General features: G+C 38.1%; 1 protein-coding gene across 8 annotated transcripts in view; it reads right to left on the bottom strand.

The window, feature by feature from the left end:
* LOC129723437 (reversion-inducing cysteine-rich protein with Kazal motifs) overlaps window positions 1-13,241 on the bottom strand; it is a 43,299-nt gene extending 30,058 nt beyond the window's left edge. Inside the window, exons 1-2 of one of the 8 annotated variants that reach the window (XM_055677660.1) lie at window positions 12,937-13,241; window positions 1,489-1,868 (exon numbers count right to left, since the gene is read on the bottom strand). In XM_055677660.1, the coding sequence (XP_055533635.1) occupies window positions 1,489-1,627 (139 nt within the window). In that variant the 5' untranslated portion in view covers window positions 1,628-1,868; window positions 12,937-13,241. Of the gene's footprint in view, window positions 1-1,488; window positions 1,869-12,769; window positions 12,874-12,936 lie in introns of those variants that run through there. The other 7 variants (XM_055677664.1, XM_055677665.1, XM_055677667.1 and 4 more) reach the window with 7 other exon arrangements.
* Between the last annotated feature and the right edge of the window lie 1,541 nt (window positions 13,242-14,782).

Raw genomic sequence — 14,782 nt, 5'->3', positions numbered from 1 at the left:
CTAACTCGTGTCTACATCCGTAATTATGCTAGTCCAGATGCGGAAATTACAAGCGATAAGACCAAGGCATGTGTTGAAAACGCGTTACGGGAGAACTGTGACGAATGCAGCCGTGTCTTCCGTGCCACCAGTTGTGTGGAACAACTGGGAGTAAAGGGTCTTACCGCAGATTTACTGCGGGACGCAGCTACTCTTATTGTTGGTAAACAACAACCGATTGAACCTAGCCCACCTCATGGCGTTCCGGCTTATAACCAGCCACAGTCAAATAACATTCCCCCACCGGTACCGCAAGGAAGCTGTCGGTATAATTGCAGGAGCTAATTTTATTCGGATACTGAACAAATATAACGGAAATTATTTATTAAATTGCAAACGGAATGAACAAAGCCCGCAGAGTCTATATGTAGTTATCCGAACAGTAATATATTTTTTAAATAAAAATTTTATAAATAAAGAAAGAGTGAAGACTTTTCTCTCCCAATCAAGGTAGATTATTTTTATCAAAATTTGAAAGCTTAGGGCCTATTTTCTTCAACTGATGATAAAAGCAGGCCTCTGATTAAAACGTTCCTAACCCTATATATCCTAAAATTATTCAAGCTCAACTGAAATAAATTCTATCAGGAACATATATCATCATACGTCCTCATATTAAACCTCAGGCATTCAACCAGTTTTTGAAACGTCAAGTCGAGTGCAGACACCTACTAGAGCAGCATCATCATTATTCTGCTAGCTCCAAATAGAAAACTACTTCACAATCTGGTTCAATTCTTCACCTCTGTTGATTTAATTAAAATGTCAGAATAATCAACAAACCGCACAAACCTCCGTACGTACGTGCCTACGTTGCTGTGCAAAAGTTTTGCAGCAGTGTTAACCTCCAGGACCACCAGTCACAGCAATAGTGAATGGGACGTGACGGTCAACTGCAACTCTGCAAGCGCAAGCCGCAGCCAATAGAGTGTTTGTAGCCTGGGTCGGGCGTTTGGGTCCGGCGGTGATGATGTACGAGTCTTTTACATTTCATTAAAACTTCATCTCTAGCGTAGAATATAATTGACGTTGTCGTCAGTAGCAGCGCGCCCTGCCGGAGACAGGTGCGCTGCCTGCCAAAACAGGCCCCGGACAGACAGACAGACAGACAGACAGCAACGCATGCGATTTTTTTTTTTCTTTTTTTGAGTAGATTCGCGGACGGTCGCGCTTCTAGTTCGTTTCGGGCGGTAATAGTCTGGGACTAATTAGCAATGATATTTGTTTCGCGTTATTTTCTTCTTGTATGGTATCTGAATGTGAGATATAAGTGTCAACGTTCGCACATTTAGAATGTGGTGGATGTGTGAGACAGTGTGATTATGCTCGATTTAAATCAGTTGTAGCCAATCATTGAAGGTTTGTTTTCTGTTGTTGAAGGGTTACATAACCTAGAACGCTTAAACATTATTCTTTTTGAAATATTATAGACATTTGAAATTTACTCACCAGAAATACTATGCGGAGGCGGCTGCGTTGACATGTATTCATCGTCGGTGTCCAGAGAACCCGTACTCCAGCATAAAGAAATCGCGACTAAGCCGCCTAGCAAAACAAGCCGGCGTTGCATGCTTTTAATGAGACGCATGAATTAACTAACGACACTGCTGTTGAAACGACAACGGAAATATGCATAAACTGTTCATCAACGTCCGGCGGTAGTTACAGCCTTTATTCTGTTTCATTAATTTCCATCAACTCTCGCTCACTTACTTTGTCCAGTATGACCGATAAGTTAAACTTAACTCTTTGTGACACTACTTTATAGTCTGTCCAATTAAAGTTCATTATTAGGCATTTTGGCGCCGTGCGCATGGTTAACGCCCATTCTAGAAAAGCGAAAAATTTTCATGTACACTTGCCATTTTTAACCTTAAGAGCGGTAATAAGAAATATGTTTTCACAATATTTTGAAAAAGCGAATTTTTACTTATACTGAGCACCTAAACAATTTCGTGTCACCCCATTGAAAGCCTTCTAGTGATATCCATTTCCTGCGAACGTAAGATGATTGCAGGTCGAAAGTAGCGGAAAGAAACGTGATAAAAAACTATTAAAAATCATGTTTTCCAAACATGTAAATCACTGAAAAGGTAGTAGTTGCACATATAATTTTACTCCAGATTAGTGTATATCGGATTATTTTAGGCGTATAGAAGTATGTCATTTAATTAACTAGACTAGTGTTGTCTATGTTGCCAATGATACAGCCGGTTGCTGGTTGAATTTATATGTGATGGGACAAAATATGCGAGTACTTTCGAAATGTACCCGCATATTTTGTCCCATTTTGTCTTTTTTTTTTTTCAAGTTATATAACGTAAAACCATCCATGGTTTTTTGTTCTCAACGATAAATTTCTGCTGCCATGAAACTGTTATGGTCGTTGGTTCTGGATGTAATTGCTGGAAATCCGAAAATTCACGGATAATATTGAGTCGCCGTTTTCTCGACATGTTGTTTTTCATTATGGAACAGTTATCCGAGTACCGGCAGCTTATACGCAAGACAGGACCGTGAGATTGGTGTAGAATTACTTAAGGCTGTTTGCTGTATTACCTGCGTTGTTGCATTTTCATAGTGATTACATGTGATATGTTCAGCTGGATGAAAATGATTTTAAACCAAATAAAAATTGAATAAATGAAATTAACATTTATTTTGGTATACAATTCAAATGTAGGTGATAGTGATTAGAGACAGTGGTAATTCGCAGCAAAAAAAAATCGCCGGTGGCAAAAAAGAAAGTATTCAGAATTACGTGGCAACCTTTTTTTCCAGAAAACACTGAATAAATTAATTTTTTTATGGTAAAAACAAGAAACAACTGTTTTATTTAATTTTATATACGTTAATTGACCCGCACGATTAATGGTTTTATTGCATTACTGGCTAAAAGTATATATGTGTCAAATTGTCTTCAGTCATATTTGGATGTCGGCAGATTGTATTATTCAAGTTATACTGGACCACGCTGAGATACGTATCTACCGGGAATCGCCAAATATTTATTTGCCAGCCATAAAAGTTCAAGAAAAATTCTGCCATCCGGATACCTACCAAAAATATAATACCAATCTTACTATCGCGTATTTAAAAAAAAAACGCTTGCATGTACGTAGTTTATCTAGCGACTTAACTCTGGATTTATGTCATGCAGGTCACCAATCGTCAAAACCATTGCTCGCAGAGGATCTAGTAACCGAGCCGTCCGGAAACCATTAAACCCAGGCTGACAAAATCGCATTGTTAGTAGTACTATAACATCTTAGTGGTGTAGTTACCCCTTCGTTTATAGAAGGCTTGCACAACCCTTCATTTTTCAGTTCAGTGGAACGCGGAACGATATTTTCATACGTTCCGCACAACACTGTCAAAAACGATAGTAAACAAAAAAATGATCCTGGCTCTCCAGGTTTATTACGAAATGATGTTCTAAACGTTACACTGCGATTTTTATTAGTTCGAATAATAAACTGAAACAGCACCAGTACAAGTCCGACTCCGGGCCAAATAGCCAGGTAAGAGTTTAAGTTTCCTACTTTTAAGCTTCAACACTAACCTTATTCGATGACTAAAAAACCTTGCGTTACGTAGGAAAACATGTCACGTTGCCATCGAGGTGCCCAATAACTTTGTCCGCTCAGCTTTGTCCGTGTTGCTGGTTTCTATGAATTTCGTTGGGAAGGAAAACTGAGCAAAAATAACCAAGTAATGATTTGAAACTGGAAAAATTTCGTTGTAAGTTCCGATGATAAATTTTCATTTTAAATCCCTACAAACGACGGTAGAGACAGAATTTTACGTCCAAACTATTATTTGCAGCAAACACTAAATGCTTTAGAAATTGTGCAGCTGTATTCTGAGAACTGAATTGTTTCTGCTAATCTAATTCGACGAGTAAAGTATATAATAAATGCAAAAGCACACCGTTAGGGGCCCCTATTCAATTACAACCAATTACTATAACTATATTTTTCTAGAGTGTACCTAGGGTAATAGCTCCTATATTAAACTCAGTACCTATCTGCATCTCATTACGCCTTTTTGATCAATTTATCGACAAATTTTACCATATTTTCAACGTAAAACTTTCAACCACTTGACAAAATCGAGAAGCAAATAGATTTACCTTCAGAATTTGAAGAAATTTGACGGTAAATAGGACAAATGAGAGAAATATATTGAATGTAGGTGTACCTAATTGTTGAGATGAATAATGGAATGATTACCCAATATCTTTTTTTTTAGACGAAATTATTACACACCGATCAAACAAAGTGTTATAGCTCAAAAATATTTGTAATCATCAATACCTTCCCAAAATAGCATTTTTAAATGCAAAGTTCCATCCAAATCAAAAATGGTCGATTAAATTGGTTGCTCATCTTTGTGGAATTGCTCACTTAGTTAATCAAGGATGCACTCTTTGGACTTTATGAGAGCCTGCTTCTGCTCAAACCAATCAGTTTACTAGTAGATGGCCACTAAGATGGTCCTGCAGTGGGTTGCAGCGGACAGCAGGAGTGGTATATGCAAGGGATTGCAACAGAGTAAACAGGACCTTCTACAGCGTTAGATTTTGAATCTCCCATCTTTGTGGGAAGCACCGTTGTGAAAACAAAAACAAACCGTTTTTTTAATTTTGGTAGAAAAAATGAGTTTTCAACATCTGAATACTACACTGCCGCGCATAGCATGTCAGTCCCACCTGCATTTTCAGCAAGCCGAGAAAAACGCGTTTTTATATGATTTTATAACATTGCTTCTTACGAGATGGGACAACATGTTTGGATGTTTTCCAGCAGTTTTTCAGGACAAAGTTGTTGAGCTCATCAATTGTTACGAAACTATGCATTGTTTGCTACCATTCACGCGTAATAACTCAATTTTACTGAAAAAAAATGGGACTGACTTGCTATGCGCGGCAGTACAGTAGTCGTGAGTTTAGGGTGATAGCCTTAATATAGCGTTAACAAAAGTGACTACATGCCAATAAAATTGATAAAATTGAGGTTTACCACTATCCGCAATGTTTTGACGAGGTGCAGAAAAATTTTACCTACTGCACGCACAATCAAATTATTTCGGGGCTCTAGGGAACTAATTTCTCTTCATTAGGGATTGCCTCTAGCATGACGTGTGGATTGTCTCTTGTCCAGTTGTTTTTTTGTTACTGCTCTACTATACCGAGCCTCTTTTTATTCTACCAATATCGCCAAATTACAATTCCCTGGAGTGAGACTACAGCTAACGTTCCTCTCTGGCCAGGTTAATTCTAAGAGGGACTTTTCATGTCAAGAGGAAGGGCTCTTATCGAAACCTCGTTCCTCTAGCCAAGACCGCGCCATAATTACAATTCCCTAAAGAGAACTATTATACGTTACTCAGACCAATCGGAATATATATAGTTTGCTTGTCTTTCAGTCACGCGCACGACAAACGAAAGTTACTCAATTTGCCTTTTTCCCAAGCAAACTCTGAACCTGAGGTACACTAAAGTTTGTTATTTTTGTAAGTGTAGCAACGCAAACATTCCTGTTCTGACTACAAGTTACCTTTGCTTTTAGTCCTCCACTCACCTCCTCTCGCTTGGTATGAAGTCAGTCGTAAGGAAATCAAAGCTAACTGCGTCTTAACTCTTATTCGGAACACGTGTTAAATTAGCACATGGCTATAGGTTCTGATGCAGGTGCATCGTCAAAAACCGCCAAAAACGTAATAAAGGGCGGAAGGCAATTTTAAGATGTAAGAAAGACATAGTATCAAAAATATCAAGCAGGTAAATGAAATCTAAAGTTAGCCAAACCAGTTGATTATGAATGTTACTTCATAATCGCATGTCCAATAAGTTCTGAAATGTCATGGCATTGCCATCAAAATTAGGTTGTCAAGTGATGGAATTAGGCTGTACCAGTTGTAATTCATTGAGGATAGACTATGAAAAAGTCAGGAACATGATAGGGATTAAAAACGCGAAATGGGGATTTTGCGCGAGAAAGTAAGCAGTTAGGATTTTCGTTAAGTGTATAGCAATTTCTATATGCATTGAAATAGTAATTTTTCAATAGAACAGTTATTCGATAGCAAAAAAATTATTTGCTTCTTAAAAAATCAATTATGACCAAAGACGTTAATAACGAACATTTATAAAAAATTGAAGAAAACCGGCTGTAGCTCGGCAAAGCCGTTTTATGCAAAACACCATATCGAGTTTCAATTTTAGCTTATGGCGCGTAACAACCCGCACTTGAAATCTATTCAACTTTCTTCCTATTACTCAAAGCTCTAGCAAAATTTACAAAAATGTTCTCGAGAAGTTGTACTTGAAGATAACGCGATACAATTTTTTTCTTTTTTTTTTTTATAGAAAAGACATTTAACCTACACAAGACATGCTGCACATATTGTACCCCAATTTAATTCTTTAAGTACACTACGACGTTCAAGATGTACGGAGAAAGGGATAATTATTTTCCTGATACGTGAAAATATTAGCTGTTTCAAAAAAAATTAGAATATAATATAAACCCATTCCCGACGGGTGACATTCAAACTTTGATTCAAGTTCAACAATTATACTTGAAAATTTTCACGATGAAATTATTCAGTAAGTTTAGAGAACAGATTGATTTGTGTTAATTGTGTATATAGTTGATGAGTAATAAGAGTTTGAAGATAATTTTTTGAGATAAAAACTGATTTCTCTCCGCCGGGATCGGGTTAAGCTATTGGTCATTATTTTTAAATATTATGTAAAATCTGATCAACTATTTTGATTTAAGATATTTTGGAATATCGACATAAAATTTTCAATTTCGGTGATGGGATGAGGATTGTTGACAGATGACAGATGTTTCATGTGCGTCATTTATCATGTGTGAAGTTATGTCGGAGTATTAGAGAGGGGTTTGAACTACCTATCAATGATTAAAAGAGGACAGTACTTCGTTATTTCAAGCTTTGCTATTGTTAATAACAAATTGCAGAGACAAATTTTTGCATGTGTTTATATTTTTTAAGCAATCCAATATTTTTTTTTGAGCAATGGTTTTTGTAAATTGTTGTAAAATTTTTTTTCAATCACATTAATTTTTAGTTATTTTGTAAGTTTAGTTCGAAAATAACATATGTCACATCAAACAATTGAGAAAATCAACTATTATTCATGTTATGAAATTTGAAAAAAATTAAATCGTTAGAAAACAATTTTTCTAAAATAATCAATTAATGGAGAAAAATTCTTTAGGTATTGGAGAAAACAGCTGTGCAGTGGATCCGTATAAAAAGCGAGATGCAGATTCGTTTTCGAGTAAGCAATCAATCCACACGTTTTCATGACAACTGAACGAAGAATTTATCGCAGTTTAGATAATTAATTAAGTTTTAAACCAGCGCTGGCCATCTGCATCGAGTTGTCGATAGTGTCATAGTTACATCTTGAACTGCAACTCGATATTTCAAAAAAATAATTCATCATTTTAGATTAAATACCAACTTTTAATAGTCCAGAAAGTGGCTAGCCACTACGGGCCAACTAGTTTTATTATAAGAGGGATTTATTTGTGTTAGGATGAAAGTCAGCACTGCCGTAATCTCGTAGACTGACGTATGCGACAGCGAGTAAAATTTTCAGTACGAATCTTTTTCCAAAATCGTTTGTATAATGAGTGTTAGGACGAATTTCAACAATCTGATCTGTACATAATGCATTAATATAATCACAAAACATTGCCGAACATATGTTTGAGAAATATCGCGTTTCAAAAATACTTTTTAGGAAATGAATTTGGTTTGGAATATAATAGCATTCGTGGCCTCTGCCATCTTACATCTGCACTTCTTCCGCACAAAAATTAAGTGCGCTTTAGTTGTTCACGAGCATGGACCAAGCTTCGTGGCCTTAGAGAGCTACAGTATGATCAAAGTTTTGTAGATAGTCAACTGCGTTCCGCGGCAAATTTTATTCGAGCAGTGCGTCCTCCGGAGTCCAAAAAAGGCACGATTATCCACCATAGGACCTCGACGAATTTCTCTGCTAATGTCGTTCTCGGTAATCACCAGTTAGCCTAGGTGCACGCACTTTGCCAACTTCCTCGAATTCATACCCGCTAAGCTGAATCCGTGGTCGGAGACTAACACGGTCTTCTCTGGGGTCAATTGTAGGCTTCTGTTCATCACCCCGATTTGGGAAAGATCCATATTGAGTGGTATTCGATAATTTTGGTTTGTTTTCCAGAAAGCAGAAGTCGTCATCTTGGATTCCAAAAAGGCTTAATTTCTGGCCTCAGCGTATCATTCTGATTGCGGGAATTCTCATAATAGGTGGTATTTGGCCATTTTGGTCTGTTATTAGGAAACCAGAAGTTGCCATCTTAGAATTCAAAATAGTCTCTGGGGGCAATTCTTGGCTCCTGGGCATCATTTGGATCATTTTAAGCTATTTTCCGGAAATATTGTTTCAAATAGGTGTTTTACTTGGACGGAACCCTTCTCTTGCAGAGAAGAGAGAGGTGTCGTACCACCATAGAAATATTTCCTGCTCCTATAAGCGTCTACAGGCCAAATTTGGTTTATTTGCGAGTCGTTGAATGCAATAAGAACATCACACACGTAGTTGGGTTGGATATACGTCACGTTGAGTAGAAATGGCGGTTACGTCATTGCGTTTTCGTGAATTAATGACGCTATTTTTTACACTTTTGGTAAAATTTCGGTGCCTATATGTCCGGTTTGGTGTGTTCTATCGTTTAATCTCAAAAAACACAAATCGGCCATTTTGGCGCTTACGTTAGTCTGCGAGATTACGGCAGAGCAGGGATACTATGGAATTCAGCTTGAAGGAAGGTTATGTAGTAGAGAGCCTGAGAATAAACCCATGTTGAGGTCCATTGACAACCAAATGGCTACTAAGATTCGAACCCACGAATAGCCGCTTCGGTTGTTACCTCGATAGCAGTTTCTACCATTTTCAGGCCTCAGCTACTAAGTTGTCCATAACAGCTAAGACTAGCATTAGACGAAGCAAATATTTGCTATTTTTGGCACGAATTTTATTTGCACAAAATAAAATCCGTACCAAAAATAGCAGTTATTTGCTTCGTCTAATACCTGCTTAGCAGCTAGACAACAGATTATAACGCGCAGGTGGCAGAAAAATCTTAACTACTTCACAATCAAATGACTTCATTATATTTAACACAATTTCTTTTCATTTTTCCTTCAACAGGATTAATTAACATAAAAGAATATCGATCGTATTTTCAAACCTATGGCAAGATATACATTGACATGAAATAGACTGTCGTTATTCTACGCTAACCTCGTGGTCGTGTCTTATGAACAACCTTTTCAACTATTTTTTTCAATGCTAGTTGAACACACTGGCAATTTATTTATCATTTATGTTTTAGAGTTCATAAATGTGACCTTACCACAAATACATTCAAGAGTTTTCAAAAACCAGAAAAATAATTTTAACTGCGGTCATTTAATAATCCGTGTTTATTAACTTATAGAGGAATAGTTTGTTGGTAAACCATCACTAAGAATTTGTCCTTTCTGATCAACCTGCTGTCTGAAAAGCATTTACTTTTCAACCACGGTTCTTCAACAATAACACGAACGAGCTACATGGGTCTCCCCCAAGGCTCCTGTCTGAGTCCGCTGTTGTACAACTTCTACATCAGTGACATTGACACATGCTTGACGGACGGCTGCACAATGCGCCAGTTAGCTGACGACTGCGTAATATCAGCCACTGCGTCTTTGGCTGTAGACATGAAAAACAGCCTGCAAAATACGCTAGATAATCTGACCGGTTGAGCCAGTTGTCTTGGAATTGAATTCTCGCTCAAAAAACGGAGATGGTAGTCTTTTAAAAAAGAGACCACCACCCCGTTTGGAGCTAGTTCTGTCCGGAAGACCCACACTCAGTCACCTAGCTTTAAATATCTCGGAGGGTATGACTCTAAGTGCACATGGGAGAAACATGTCAATTACCTGAAGGAAAGATGCCAACCAAGAATCAATTTTCTTCGGATGGTAACAGGAACATCATGGGGAGCTCATCCAGAGGATTTGATACGACTCTACCGAACCACGATTCTGCCGATTATAGAATACGGCAGCATATGCTTCAGAGGTGTCGCAGCTTCACACATGCTGAAGCTAGAGAGGATACGATACCGTTGTTTGCGTATCGCTCTAGGCTGCATGCAGTCGACACATACCATGTCCCTAGAGGTCATAGCTGGAATACTACCACTCAAAGAAAGGCTGTTTGAGTTGGCTTTTCGTTTCCTCATTAGATCGGAAATAGCAAATCCAATGCTTATTGCGAACTATGAGAAATGTTTGGAAGTTGTTCAGAAACCCTGTATGTCAGTATACCAGCGGTTCATGTCCATGGAGAGAAACCCTTCGGTTGTTGCTCCATCCCGTGAGATTTCAACATCGCTAGACAATCGTTCTGTTGCATTTGATTTGACGATGAAACAAGAAATCCATGGAATTCCCGAACACCTTAAACCAACAGTTGCGCCATCAATATTTTCGGCAAAATTCGGCCACCGTCCAGGACAGAATTCCTTTTTCACGGACGGATCTGTGATGGATGGACAATCCGGATATGGCATTTTCAACACGGATCATCGCATATCCCGCAAACTGGCACAACCTTGCTCCATATACGTAGCTGAATTAGCTGCCATACACAATTCGCTGCGAATTATCGAGCTCAAGACACCAGGTAATTACTTCATCTTTTCGGACAGCCTCAGTTCTATCGAAGCTCTCCGATCGATAAAACCGGTCAAGCACCCGTCCTATTACCTTCCGGAAATTAGACGGATATTAATCCTTCAAGTTGTTGCATCTGGTAGAAAGTTGAACACAGAAAAATTCGATAGATATTGCATCGACACGGCGCGAAAATTAGTGGAGTTACATCCATGGTACTATCTACCTGCGACACAAAGTACTAGTTCACGGTGCACAGATTGCTGGGTACATAAAATCAATATTTTACAGTCAAATCTAAAACGATCACGATTTTTCGAGTTTAGACCACTTCTCAATCATGAAACACTCGTTACAATGCATTTGTTAATAGTGTGCTTAGCTCTACGTCGGTTCTTAGGTCGTGTCTTAGAAACAACCTCTTACATTTTTTGCAGCTTTTTAGATAGTAGGTGCCTGTTGAAAGCCAAACCCTAACCCTATTACTGCTATTATAGAAAAAATAGCATCGAAACTGTGAATAAGAGTTGATTTGTATTACTATCCCACAGCTCTGCGGATTTTACATGGAGATCAAATATATAACATTTCCAAAACGAACGTAAATAGTAGTTGATTTTGGTGGTAACATAAAGGAAAGTACACACACATAACGCGGTCTTCTTTCAATCGAACACCTGTTAAGTCACAAAGATAACTGATTGGTATAGGTTGCACAGAGCTGCAAAGATAACTCGCCACACTGAAGTAATCTGATAAATACATGTCCTTTGCTGGGCTTACTAGCTTTCAATTTGTTTGAGATTCTCATCAGCAACATTATTTGAGGATGAATAATATTTTCTAATCACAAAACGATTTCGTTCACCATTTATTCTGACAGATTTTGAAAAAACACACTTTTTCGCATCCTAGCCGTACGCTAGAACTTCATCCTGGAGTGATTTTGATCAAATTAACTTGAACATACGTAAAGACAAACTTGGATTGATAAAACTAGGCGGTTTCCTTGTGTTTTACCTAGCCAATTGCGAACACATTTGCAGTTGATTGCTTGTTTCCGAGTTTTGTTATGATAGGAGCACTATGGTGAATTTCACATAGCTTTAACCTCCAAACCTTTTCACAAAACATACCTTCGAAGGATATTTTGTAACCTATGTTGATCATTTCGATTGAAAGTAATTTGATCAGAACTGTATCGAATCTAATCGAATCGTATCGAATCGAATCGTAATACATGATGAATTTTAATATTAAAACATTGCTTGTGCCTCAGTACCCTGATGTTTTGAACTGTATTTTGCAATAATATTCGAACATTTTGTTTTGTGTGCGTTCTCGTTACTTAACTGGTTTCACATCTTGTTTAATTTTACTAGTTCCATAAGCATCAATTGTTTAATTCTAGGTGTTATCAACATTCGTAAATATCTCTCAGATGTTAACGTCTTATTAATTCTATTTATATTGTACTACTAATAGACGAACAGAATGGGAAAAACAAAAGATATTTGGTTTTTAGGAACGTAAACAATTTCACACTTTATGGGCAGTTCCGGTGGCACTAAACTCGTTTTCTTCTAGTCTCCATCAATCTGACTATCAGCATACATATATTCAAACGTTGCCGCACAGTGCATCCGATTGAATCAACAACATACTTCTTCCCTCAATTGATTAATTAATCAAGCGTCGTATTCACACAGTAAGCACACTAGCAACTTGCTGCCGCTTGAATTGATAACGCCGAATGGCACTCCAAAGGCACCCATCTGCATTGCGTTATTCGGTACTCTAACCGGCAAAAGCTATCAAGGAAATCGTCGAACATTCTTTCGGAGAACGAATAACAATGAGCAATAAAATTTTTTCAAATCAATCGTTCGTGAGCTGGGAATTAAATGCATAGATTGAGTCAGTATAATAACTGGCCATTTTTATTTCGTCGATTTATTATAAGTCTTCAAACAAAAACAGTATTCTTTACCACGTTTTCAAATCGTTTATCAAGTATAACAGTCTTATTTTATACCAATTTTAGACAAAACACTGAGCGTGAGCCGACGTTCAAAAACAAGCGAAAAAGTCATATCAGCGACAATAAAACAAAAGAACTGCCAGAGCACGCGGTGTTCGAAAAAATAAACCACTCACACGCGACTCCTCCGCGCAAATTGGGTGGCGCGGAACGACGGCGGCCTGCGTTTCAGCACTTTTTATATACACCGCAAGTGTTGGCCAAAACGGCTCTGCTATGCGAGTCACCACCAAAACATAACGAGTAGGACACCACTAATCACATGCAGCACTCTTCTCGAAGCGTGAACTAAACTGATCCTCCAAACACCATCAAATGCTACCAAGCGTACACCGCACGAAACCCACTATATCGAAACGATCGAAACCGGGATCGGGAACGTCCTAACGCAAACACGACTGACGCAGTACTGAGAAAGTTGCGCTCACTGAGCATCGTCATCCACAGCCGACGAGCGCCGCGATGCGTCTTCACGAACGGGACACTGTCAGGAATTTGTGACAAATATTGTCTCCGGCGTGTACGGCGACCGGGAGGCGCGGGAAAACTGTCACTGCGACGGCCGCGCGCCGGTAACATCGCACAGCCGCTTGGCTATATGGGATCAGTAAGTTCAGATTCGATAAGTTGCCGACGGCAGATTCTTTTCGCCTAGCGAAGCGTATTAGATCTGGTGTTGATAAATGTTACATTTATTTATTTACAGTATTGTTAAAGATTTTTCATTAAATTGTTGGACCTAATTGAAGTACTTTCTATTATTTAGAGAACATTTTACATTAGGGTCATTCCATGTCAAGTGATCAGGTAAATGCAACGACCCTCTCCGATTCGCTTCAAAATGAATAAAATGGCTTGTTTTAGGTCGTAACTGAAAAATCCAGAGTTTTTAGGTCAATCGGACAACCCCCCTCCAATTGCGAGGCCCTTCATTTTTGTATTTTTTGACAAAAAATCATTTTCGATGTTTTAGAAAAACATCATATCTCAGAGATCGTGAAAGCTACAGGCAATTTTAGACACTCTTTGAAAAGGTTATTAAATTTACAATCGAATGGCATCATCAGATTTGCGAACAGTGTTGCCAATATTGATATTTTTACGTTTAAAAACTAAAACTTCGTTTATCTCAAAACACCCCCATTTTTTTTTTAATTTGATGTCACCAATGCATTCAGCGGAAAATTTTACATAAGAATCACCTACTCTCAAAATGCAATATGCGTCGTTGCGGAGATATTCAACTTTTAAGATAAGGAGTTCGTTAAATTCAAACAATACGGCTACAAATGTGTTAAGCCATATTAAAACGCATCCCAAACTAAATCACCGCTTCGAATCTCAAAAACTGGTTTCTGAAATTCTTTTTCATGGTACCTAAAGTAAAGTACAACGTGCGTTGCATAAATTACATTTACTTAAGAAGTTGAAAAAAATTAACGTTTGATTTTTGTAGTACGTGACGATTTTTGTTTAATTTTTTGAGTTAAATTGAAATAGGTACCCGATTCAGAGCTTGACAATGTCTTCATTAAAATGGTGGTGTCAGCTTGAGGTGTCGCCGAATGCATTCCTCGGATCCCTGGAACAGATTTAACTGAATCGAACCTGGCTTCGAGAGTCCTTTTTGTCTCCATACATTCTTCAGCGGTTACAAATTGGACATTCAATTTGCTACAATTACAACGCGCCCAATCGTAGAGATCTCTAGGTTTTTGAATTGTGGCACCTTGCAAACTGGCTCGCGTTGCCAACCACTTGAGAGTACCACCCAATCCATCACTTGGACCCTTACCGTGGGCCGTAGCGAAAAAGTGCCATTCAGCAGGAATTTGAAAATCGTTCTGGTGATACAGTAAATTTATCATATTAAATCGATTTTTATATTGTGAAACAGCACCATCGGAGAAGTAGATAGTCTTAACCAGCTTTGAGAGTTGATGTTTTAAGAAACCAATGAAC

The sequence above is a fragment of the Wyeomyia smithii genome, chromosome 2 (assembly GCF_029784165.1).
Source record: "Wyeomyia smithii strain HCP4-BCI-WySm-NY-G18 chromosome 2, ASM2978416v1, whole genome shotgun sequence".
Taxonomy (NCBI): domain Eukaryota; kingdom Metazoa; phylum Arthropoda; class Insecta; order Diptera; family Culicidae; genus Wyeomyia; species Wyeomyia smithii.
The sequence above is the reverse complement of the archived record's forward strand: the minus strand, read 5'-3'. Positions and strand labels throughout refer to the sequence as shown.